This window comes from Schistocerca piceifrons, chromosome 1 (genome assembly GCF_021461385.2).
Source record: "Schistocerca piceifrons isolate TAMUIC-IGC-003096 chromosome 1, iqSchPice1.1, whole genome shotgun sequence".
NCBI classification, from domain to species: domain Eukaryota; kingdom Metazoa; phylum Arthropoda; class Insecta; order Orthoptera; family Acrididae; genus Schistocerca; species Schistocerca piceifrons.
Genome location: NC_060138.1, coordinates 296,885,894 through 296,896,805, shown reverse-complemented (window position 1 = coordinate 296,896,805; position 10,912 = coordinate 296,885,894). Strand labels below are relative to the sequence as shown.

Below are 10,912 nucleotides of genomic sequence, written 5' to 3'. Positions count from 1 at the left end.
CTAGGCAATCGTAAGCCCTATTGTTAACGAAACTGCTGCAGAGGAATACAAGTCACAGCCCATTCTTTCTGCCTCGGAGTTTATTTCGCTCTACGACGAGGGAGAAAACTTACTGAAGGGCTTGAAATTTGACTGCCTTACGCAATGACGAGTATTTGTTGTTGCCACGTATGCAAATAGAAGTTTGTAAAAGTAGGAAGTATTACTTTTCGTAAGAAAGTACTTGAAAGGTCTAATTATAATCATCATACCAGTAAGAGCATCGAGCGAGGTGGCGCAGTGGTTAGCTACGTGACTCGCATTCCGGAGGAGGATAGTTCAAACCCGCGTCCGGCCGCTCTGATTTAGGTTTCCTGTGATTTGCCTAAATCGTTTCGGGCAAATGCTTTGAAAGGGCACGACCGACTTTCTCCCCTATACTTTCCTAATTCAATTGTACCGATGACCTCGCTGTTTGGTAATATTTATATGTAACAGTGAGTAATTTCTTCCATGCTTTGTAGATTTACAACCCATTTTAGAATCGCCACGATAGTTTGTAGCTATGATGTGGAGAATCATTATGTGGAATTAGTATTTCAGTTTCCCTAAGGATGAATTAAGATTGAAGATTTGATTCCAAAAAATAAGCGATCAGTTTTGTTCACAAAATATTTCTAATATGGTTGAAACACTTTATAAAAGAATGCTTTGATGGGAGGAAACTTGTAGATGTGTGTGTGTGTGTGTGTGTGTGTGTGTGTGTGTGTGCGTGTGTGTGTGTGTGTGTGTGTGTGTGTGTGTGTGTGTGTGTGTGTGTGCGCGCGTGTGTGTGTGTGTATGTGTGTGTGTAACAGAAATAAGGCCATGGACTAGGCAGTATGGCAAGTAGTCTCTACTACTAGCTACTCTGTGTATCCCTACAGTGATATGTCGAGACTACATAACCTAAATATACAACGATAGCTGTTACTTCCTTTCGCATAAAAAATGTTCTAGCGATATGAGCTGCGACACGTATCACAAAAAAGGCGACACACCCTTGAATTTTTCTCTTCAGAGCCTTAATTCAAGTACATTACAAATATCGAATTCAGATAGTTAAGATGCCTATGAAACTCGTGTACAAAATGAACGGTAATTTCTACATTAGCAGAGTAATAAAGTTCCAAATATACAGAGCAATTTCGGGTAAACCTTACAATGTAGCGAAGTCAAGTGACACGGGAAGCAATGTATCTTGACGACTAAAAATTCTGAGCATCTGAATGCTCACTCAAAAGATGTAGTCGCTCTATGTATCCCTATAATGATATGTCGAGGCAACAGACGCTAATTCGACTCACACATGTGCCATTTATTTATAAACGTAACAATGGGCGTTGTGTCTCAAGATGGAATGTACACCGAAGAAAGTAAAATACATGTAATTTAAATATGTACAAAATAAGATCTCTATTTTGTACAGAATTTTATTTAGACACGCAGTGATGACTTTCCAGTTAGTGTAAAGATGTACTGGGAACTCTGATTAGACGGTCTGTGGTTTGAAGTGTGGTTATATGAGAAATACATGCAGTCAATGTTTTCGTCGATAGTTGAAACTGAAAACTATACGGAAAATATTGTTACCCTTCCATTAATGAACACAACCAGTAATCGGAATTGAAATTTATGATGTTATTGGCCATAATCTTCTGAATCAATAGGCCTGTTGTTCAGATTTGCGATCAGTCATGAATTTTCACTTCAGTGGTTGTAAAATTGTTATACATGCACTTTTGGCTTCCCAAATACGATGTAATTTGTATTGAGATCATATTAGCTGAAACAGTTGGTGTTGGGTTCCGCTAAAGTTTCTTGCATTTTCTTTGAAGTAAAAGTGCGCAGTTCTCTGACGCTTAAAAAGAAAAGAAAACATCCACATTCACCAATAACACCAAGTAACCGAGTCTTCGGTGTGCGTCATTTGAGAATTTTGCATTTACACGGGGGCAGTGGTTTTCACTGATGCAGATCAATTTTCTTAAAATGAAAGTGAAACTAAGGAAGTAACCACCACGTTTTGTCATTTTATCATTTGTATTGCCCTTTTATTGATATGTAGTGTAATTTTACATTTTAAAATAGTTTTTCATTCGTATTTTCCAGATATGCCAACAAAAATGATAACTACGAAAGCAACAATATAACGTAATAATCTTATATTTACGCACCATTCACCACCACATGTAATCCAGATAATGCTTCCTTTATTATGAACTTATTCATAACAGCATAATATATGGCCAAAAATATTTTGAGCTTGAGGCGTTGTAACCGCTCTGAAAAATTATACAGGGACCAGGGAGAATGCTTAAGAATACAATAATTTCTATATAACATTACATATAAAACGAGGCCGCAGCAAAGTCTTAGACAAATACAAATTTAAAAACTAGAGACTATATAAAGTACTGTAATTGAATGAGTAGTTAAAATGTTTATGGACGCCAAAAGTATCTACTTCTGTATAGTTTTAAGAATTTTTATTGTAATGGTGCGATTTCATTCTTTGTACAGAATCTACAAGCGTAACTCAAGATTTTCTTAGGGAACATGTATCGTAGATGAAATAAAATAAATATTTTTTGACGAAATGTCCACACCTAAAAAAAGAAGAGAGACGTGGCCAATATCAGACTTAGCGTCAGTACAAAATATGACACTACAGGACACGGCAGCCTACATAATCTTGTAACACTTATCTCTCAATGAGAAATCACTAATCTACAACAGGCCACTGGATAGAAGCATTAAAGTTATCTTCTTTATTACTGTATGGTTTCATGCACTAGTTAACGTTGGTTTCTGAGGATGTCTGGAGGACTTGTGACATTGTGGATGGCACTAAGTGATTCATCATTGCTGTAAGAACTTCCTATTGACTATTGATGAGAGATGAGGCGATGGAATCGCTCGAGGATGCCGCTCCACCGTCTGAAAAACATAAAATAAATTTATTAGTGAACGACATATTTAGTTTAACGTCCAACTCCACAAATTCACATGTGACGCAGCAATACGTAAATATTCTCTTTCCTTTCTCTTTAAGAAATCGTAATTACGCTAAGAAATGTGATTGAATGAATGTTTTTTTAGGTTATTAAATGTTTGCAAATTAGGTTCATTTTCGTAATTAGTGATACATGATAATAACATGTAATTATTGTCTTTTTTGTTTTTAGGCCTCCGTTTTACCGCAGTCGCAATTATGTAAGTAAAAGAGGTCATAACCTTCTTTTTCGACTGCAATAAATGTCTTATTTAGATCATTTACGTTCCACTTTATTTCTAAGAGTCTTCAGTGATCACATGTAAAACCTGAAAACTGTTTACAATCTTGTAAAATAGATCTATAAGGAAACCCAAATTACATTAACTATTAGAGGAACCGCCTTAAGTTACACAGGAAGAGAGAGGAGATTGTGTGTCTCAGCTAAAGATTTTGGGTGATGGAAATTGTTAGAGGAACTAAGGGCAATTAGTGGTAAAGGACGCGTCAAAGCCGAGACTGTTTTAGGGGATCAATCATTAGCTCTCTTTTGAAACTGGAAACGTTATTTTCGAGGAAACCGTGAGAGATCATTTCAAAGTCAAGTTTCTGCTGCAGAACAAGATTTAGAGGAGAAAGGGGCTCCGTTTGGAGTGAGACAGAAAGGATTTTATTCTGACAGGAACGAGGAGGAGAATCAAAATCCTGAAAGATCCAGTCTCTCGTGGATTCTCATGAGTTACTACCCACTCTCTAGTGATTGCCCTCTTGTGTTTGGTTTGATACGTCGCTCCGAAAGACAAATAATACGCTTGGTTCTGCGAAAAATGCAACACACAGGAAGAATCATCTGACTCAATCCGCCTTCATAGGATTTGTAGAACGGTGTACCATCGATAAGTGAGCAAGACCACAGAGAAATGATGTACATGTTGACCCAGAAGTACTTATCTTGTGTTACTGGATAGCTCAGTGTCACGGCAAACTGGACTGAGAATCACAAAACGAACTGGAAACTTGAAAGCAGGTACAGTATGTGTCGCCATTGTCAGTATGCCGAGTCTCAGCAAATGAGACAGTCCAAGCAGACCAGAATGATCTGCGTTCAGGATTAGGGATTGTGATACAGTAACATTTCGGCTCGAACAACGCACGGTGCTATGACATTGATGCAACTGTGGAACTGGTGGGTAGATACACCGAAGGGTTGGCACTAGAAAACGTAATCCTGCAATGACTGCCATTTAAGCAATGTAGGCGCAACGAACCGCATGCTTCGTTCACAGTGAAGACTCGATGTGAAGGACTGAGTGGGTGCAGACCTCTTTGCGTCGATTTTTCGAAGTTAGGAAGATTAGGCTCTAACATCTCTTCGCCACTGAACTCTTTAGATACAGGGCTATAGTTAGCGTTGTTCCAAGGACGGGGAAGGAAATCGGCCGTGTCCTTGCAAAGGACCTACCGTGCCATTTGCTGTGGTATGGACTAGAGGCACTGAATCGCATCGACGTCTACTTTTCAGAAACTAAATCGCCTCACGTTACAGGGTGCACTTTCACACTGTCAAAATAGCAAATTGGGATGTTTTCTGAGTCCTTGCTACCTTCAGAATACTAAAGAATGCACATTAGTCAAAACGGGCAAGAGATTTTTCTAAATTTACAAATTCTAAAAAATGTCGGATTACATTTCTCGGCTTGTCGTCTAAGGTAACTCGTTCAGTCAGTATTGCTTTTCGTGTTCCTAAATTTCTCCGGGATCCAACTTGATTGTCCTGCAGGTCGACTTCTTCTATTCCATCCGTGTTAAACTTTGCACCCGCGACCGTCAAGAGTTAGTGGAAGCATTTCCATACAAATAGAGCACTCTGTCCGAGTTACAATGGCAGCAGTTATTTTGTTACAATAAAGTAATAAAGATAATTAGGAAAATACACTCAGTGAATTACCCTATAACGAGCTGATGGAAACCAAATGTTCATCTTAATAAAGCATCCAACAAACAACGCTGATCAATTTTTCAAAGTTTGTCGTTAGTATTACTTCAAAAAACCAAAGGTTTAATGTAATAAATGAATCCGACAATAACACATTATCGAACTGAACTGGGGAAGAAAGAAAATTGTACATTTTGATTAATAGAAGGGATCGGCTGAAAGGACACAGCGCGAGGCTTCAAGGAACAGTCACTTTGGTAATTAAGGGAAACGCGTGGAGTAAATATTGTTGAACAAGAGGTGAGCACGAGTACAATAATCAGGTTCAAATCGCTGTAGGTATGGCTCCTATTTTCTAGATTTAATTTCTTTTTCGTACTTTTTGTTAATGTTTGCTTTTTTACGAGTAAGAGTTTATAATTCATAAAGAGATAAAGTGCCTGAGATGATAAAGTAACAGAGCAAACTCTTCTATTTAACCAGAGAGACGACACAGAATGCGTCATAATAGACTTAAAATGTTTCTTTTGTAAAAGTTTAGATATGACGATACAAAGTAAAACCACTCATGCCTCTTGCGATTCCTATGGGTTCGTTGCCGATTCATGTAAATTTATTCAAGGTAAAGGTATTATTTCAAAGCAAATTATTGCTGAGAGTCCTGCGCATTATTTAGATTCCCTGAATAATGTTTCGTTCCCAAATAACTAGTAAAACTGGATTTCAGCACTGAAATAGTTGAAGCTCTCGGAGGAATTTCTGGTCGGCTCCACAGATAGTCAGTGAACCAATTTTAATCGTGAAACTGGATCTGTATCTCTTCCAAAGTACTTTAAAGGAGTAGGGTGGTTTTTCTACAGGGGACACGGTGATTATATATTTCATGATTTCGAAGAAATCCCGCAAGCCGAGGTTATTCGAACGTTGGGTTATAGTGGACTTGTTAGGAATAAAAAACAATAACTTTCATAATTTGATGTATAAAAATACAGTGTGAAAGCATTTATTAGTATTCAGAATTGGCAAGTATTTTTTATTCCATCGAATTTTAAGGTATCCAGAGATCATGGTTATAAGTAAAACAGTTTTGTGCTTCACACAGGAAAGTGATATAGCGACATAAAATACCTACAGTGCCCCACCACGCAAAATATTTATGAAGTAATATAGGCCGGCCGAAGTGGCCGCGCGGTTCTGGCGCTGCAGTCTGGAACCGCGAGACCGCTACGGTCGCAGGTTCGAATCCTGCCTCGGGCATGGATGTGTGTGATGTCCTTAGGTTAGTTAGGTTTAACTAGTTCTAAGTTCTAGGGGACTAATGACCTCAGCAGTTGAGTCCCATAGTGCTCAGAGCCATTTGAACCATTTTTGAAGTAATATAGTAATGTTTTCTTTTAATTTTGGAACTGTCAATTTGGTAATCAAGGCAAATATGTATTGTTGAAATGTAAGCACGAGAGAAGTGGGCAGATTCAAACGGATGGAGGTTGCATCAGACCACATTTCAGGCATTACCTCTCACCACGGACAACGAGTGACCGAGGTCCCTCGCTTAATGATAGAGAGCAGTGTTGTTAGCATAGAGTTGTCAGTGCTAACAGCCAAGGAACAAAGGAGTAATGTGTGTAATAACTGCAAAAGTCATTGTAGGATGTACGATAAACCTATCCGTTGATGGGCCGTGGCATCAGGCGACTGACCGACGCGATTGACAACAGTAACAACAACAACAAAATTAAAGGAGAGAAGAGTGACACACAGAGATATGGTGAAGCGCGTTTTTATCTTTTCATTTCCAGATTTTAATGTGAAGAACAAAATGAAAAAATTGTCGGCACCAATAACTAGTCATATCATCAACGTTCCTAGATTTTTATACCAGGAAATCGGCAAACGCCCTAATTAACAACGTGGTAACTTCTTTGTGTATGATGCAGTGACTGGAAATCAACCTTTCTTGCATTTATGAGAGCCAAAATGTATTTTAAAAAATCCTCCATGAGCTCCTAACAAATAATTCTTTATTGCAACCCATTTCAATCCAGAGATCATCATCAGATATGTGAAAGTCATTTAAAGCAGATTACACGGCAGTTTAAACCTACGGCGTCAAATAGCATAAAACAACAAATGTATTCGCAATTGCGAATACGATTAGATTCCAGCTGCCCAATTTATTAATTACATATGAAAATTTGCGCCGAACCGGGACTCGAACACACCTTACCACAGAGCGGTTGCCATAGCAACTTCGGCTATCCGAGCACGTTTCCTGAGCCGACCCAACCCTCCATATGTCACCCTGTGTCCACGTCCTGCACTCACACAGTTACTGTGATTTCCCCCCAGGGAGAAACTTATTTATAATTGTCGTGGCCTGTCTAGGCATGTAATTCGATTTTGCAGTGTCTGTGTTTTACAGTGTACTACGCAATGTCCTTCAGACATACACGAATGTCGGAAGAAACAGACGCTGCTAGGATCTACAGCTGTAAGAAATAGAAGAAATGTATTCATAATTGCATAATACACTGTAAAACACAGACGCTGCAAAATAGTATTACACGCCTAGATAGGCCGCAGCGGTAATAACTTAGTCTCTCTCTGTGCGGGAATCACAGCAACTGTGCAAGGGCGGAACGTAGACACCTGGTGACAGACGGTGGCTAGGATTCGTCTGGGAAGTGCACTCGGATAACTGAAGTCGTTATGGAGGCCGCTCGCGTAAAGCGGGAAATCCAGGTCTGAGCCCGATCCGGCACAAATTATCGTATCTCACTAATAAACTGAGCAACTCTTTCTTCTGTTTCACATAGCTGTAGGTCGTAGCAGTGAATGCATGTCTGAAGGGCATTATACAGTATACGATAAAACACAGACATGCAAAAGAACATTAAATACAACTGAAGACATTGCTGTGGTAAAGTACTTCACAATGATGATCTGAGAATTGTAACCTGCTGTAATAAAAAAGTATTTATTAGTAGCTCATGGTGTTGTAAGTATGATATTTCTAAATACCTTCTAGCTGTGGGCTACCACCTTTAATAAAATGTACGATAAAGAGTCGAGGAACATGAAAGGGAATCAGTGGTTGTGAAGGGAGTGAGACAGGGGTGTAGCCTATCCCCGATGTTATTCAATCTGTATATTGAGCAAGCAGGAAAGGAAACAAAAGAAAAATTCGGAGTAGGTATTAAAATCCATGGAGAAGAAATAAAATCTTTTAGGTTCGCCGATGACATTGTAATTCTGTCAGAGACAGCAAAGGACTTGGAAGAGCAGTTGAGCGGAATGGACAGTGTCTTGAAAGGAGGATATAAGATGAACATCAACAAAAGCAAAACGAGGATAGTGGAATGTAGTCGAATTAAGTCGGGTGATGCTGAGGGAATTAGATTAGGAAATCAGTCACTTAAAGTAGTAAATGAGTTTTGCTATTTGGGGAGCAAAATAACTGATGATGGTCGAAGTAGAGAGAATATAAAATGTAAACTGGCAATGGCAAGGAAAGCGTTTCTGAAGAAGAGGAATATGTTAACATCGAGTATAGATTTAAGTGTCAGGAAGTCGTTTCTGAAACTGTTTGTATGGAGTGTAGCCATGTATGGAAGTGAAACATGGAGGATAAATAGTTTGGACAAGAAGAGAATAGAAGCTTTCAAAATGTGGTGCTACAGAAGAATGCTGAAGATTAGATGGGTAGATCACATAAGTAATAAGGAGATCTTGAACAGAATTGCGGAGAAGAGGAGTTTGTGGCACAACTTGACTAGAAGAAGGGATCGGTTGGTAGGACATGTTCTGAGGCATCAAGGGATCACCAATCTAGTATTGGAGGGCAGCGTGGCGGGTAAAAATGGTAGAGGGAAACCAAGAGATGAATACACTAAGCAGATTCAGAAGGATGTAAGCTGCAGTAGGTACTGGGAGATGAAGAGGCTTGCACAGGATAGAATAGCATAGAGATCTGCATCAAACCAGTCTCAGGACTGAAGACCACAACAACAACAACAACATGGTTCATATTGTTATAGCGTTCTAATAACCCTTACTGGTCGAAAATGTACCCTTCGTCATGACCTTTGACACTGATTTTCTTTTCAAAAACTGAAGTACAATGCCATAATCCCCTTGACATGAGTTTCTTAAGCCCACTTCTCCCAGTCCCTCACCCCCACATCCCTTCCACCCACACACACCAGAAATTCGAAGCTGTTCGAAATAAGTGGGGCACTGTGTATGGTCTATCCACACAGGGTGTAACGAAAAGGTGAGGTCAGACTTTCAGGAAACATTCTTGTCACGCAGTGGAAAGAAATATTTCCTCGCGTAGCAATCTCCAATCAACATTTATGTCTTGCAGCTAGTTGTATTACGCTATAGTAGGGTTGTCCTCAACTACACGAAGAAGTTCCTCCTTCAGTTGAGGTGTCCTGGTCCTTCTACGCCTCCTCCAGTCGCGAGTAGAGGGCTTTAGCGTCCCATTTCTCCTAAGACGACGATCAATTACTTCATCCTCCGCCTGTAGAGGCACTGTCTTTCTGGAAATCTCTCTAACCAAACATAATCTGGAAGGTATTTTGAACATCTCATATAAGAAAACGTTTCATGTAATGCTATTATATTCTGTTCCTGTATGTTTCCCGTGATTAACGCAGTTATGATGAGAAGTAGAAAATGAGCTCTAATATGGAAATAAAACGTTTCCGGACCCACACTTACAGGGTGAGGCAGCTAAATCATAACAGCCCTTATATCTACCCAGCCGTAATAGATACAAAGATGCCGTTTGGACAGTGCATTGCAGGGACAAGGGCTACTTGAATACATCACATTTCATGTTTGTGCTTTTTTTATTACAGAGATATGAGGCCTTTTTTTAAATGGAACCCTATGTTAAATTTTAGCGTAACATGAGTGGTTTAAAAAGACACTTTCAAAAATGCGTATATCATAATATTCAGGCGAATAGTTTTGAGACACAGATATGTTCTCGTATCGTGTTCGTCCTTCGAAGCGGCGTTGTTCAGTGCGACCTTTCCTGTTGTGTAAAGTACATGGTAAAGGTCGCGAGTCCTCTTTACAAAAACACGCCCATTTACCCGACAATAGTAATACATATTGCGATATTTTGCGCAAAAATTAACTGATGATATCGCGCAAATATTATTAAGTTATTTGACAACTGTGATACCAAAATAGTAGACAACATACAGTATTAAAATACTAGAAGATTTTAATACATTCTAAGTAACAGAAATACTAATGTAAATGAGGAGGTCCTTATTGGTCACAATTATTTCGTACGTATTTGTTTTTTATTTGAAAATATTTACTGTTGATCACAATATGAAGCAAATACACACAAAGATGCAAAATACATACTGTACATGATACTAAACTTTATTGAAGCATGTGCTCAAAATGCTTCCCCTCTGCTGTAATGCACATTTGTAGTCACCGCTCGAATGATTTGTGAACGGCTGCGAGGGTATCACGTGAGATATCAGAGCACGCTTCGATGATACGTTACTTCATATCGTCTGGCGTAGTTGGTATTTCAGCATAAACTTTATGTTTGATTGCTCCCCACAGAAAAAAATCAAGAGGGGTCAGGTCAGGAGACCGGGCTGGCCACTTCACTTAGCACGTCGTCCTATCCAACAATCCGGGAACTTTTCATTTAACAGCTCTGTAGCCACACGGGAAGAATAAGCAGGACAGCCGTCATGTTGGAACCATATGCACTCACCCGTGGTTAGTGGTACCTCTTCCAGAAAAATGGGCAGAATGTTCCACAGGAACTGTGCATAGTTATTGCCATTTAGTATACCCGGAAGAACGTACGGCCCCACAATGACGTTTCCAACCATGCCGCACCACACGTTAACACTCCACGGTTGCTGATGCTGTACCTGTAGAAGCCAATGAGGGTTCTCTAGTGACCAGTAATGCATATT

The 10,912-nt window shown here is 39.4% G+C and overlaps 1 protein-coding gene across 1 annotated transcript in view; it reads right to left on the bottom strand.

Annotated features, from left to right (window-relative positions):
• Positions 1–2,052: 2,052 nt before the first annotated feature.
• Positions 2,053–10,912, bottom strand: part of LOC124713235 (collagen alpha-2(IV) chain) — a 104,480-nt gene continuing 95,620 nt past the window's right edge. Inside the window, exon 5 of the mRNA XM_047242935.1 lies at positions 2,053–2,958. Coding sequence (XP_047098891.1) covers positions 2,900–2,958 — 59 coding nt within the window. The 3' untranslated portion in view covers positions 2,053–2,899. The remainder of the gene's footprint in view (positions 2,959–10,912) is intronic.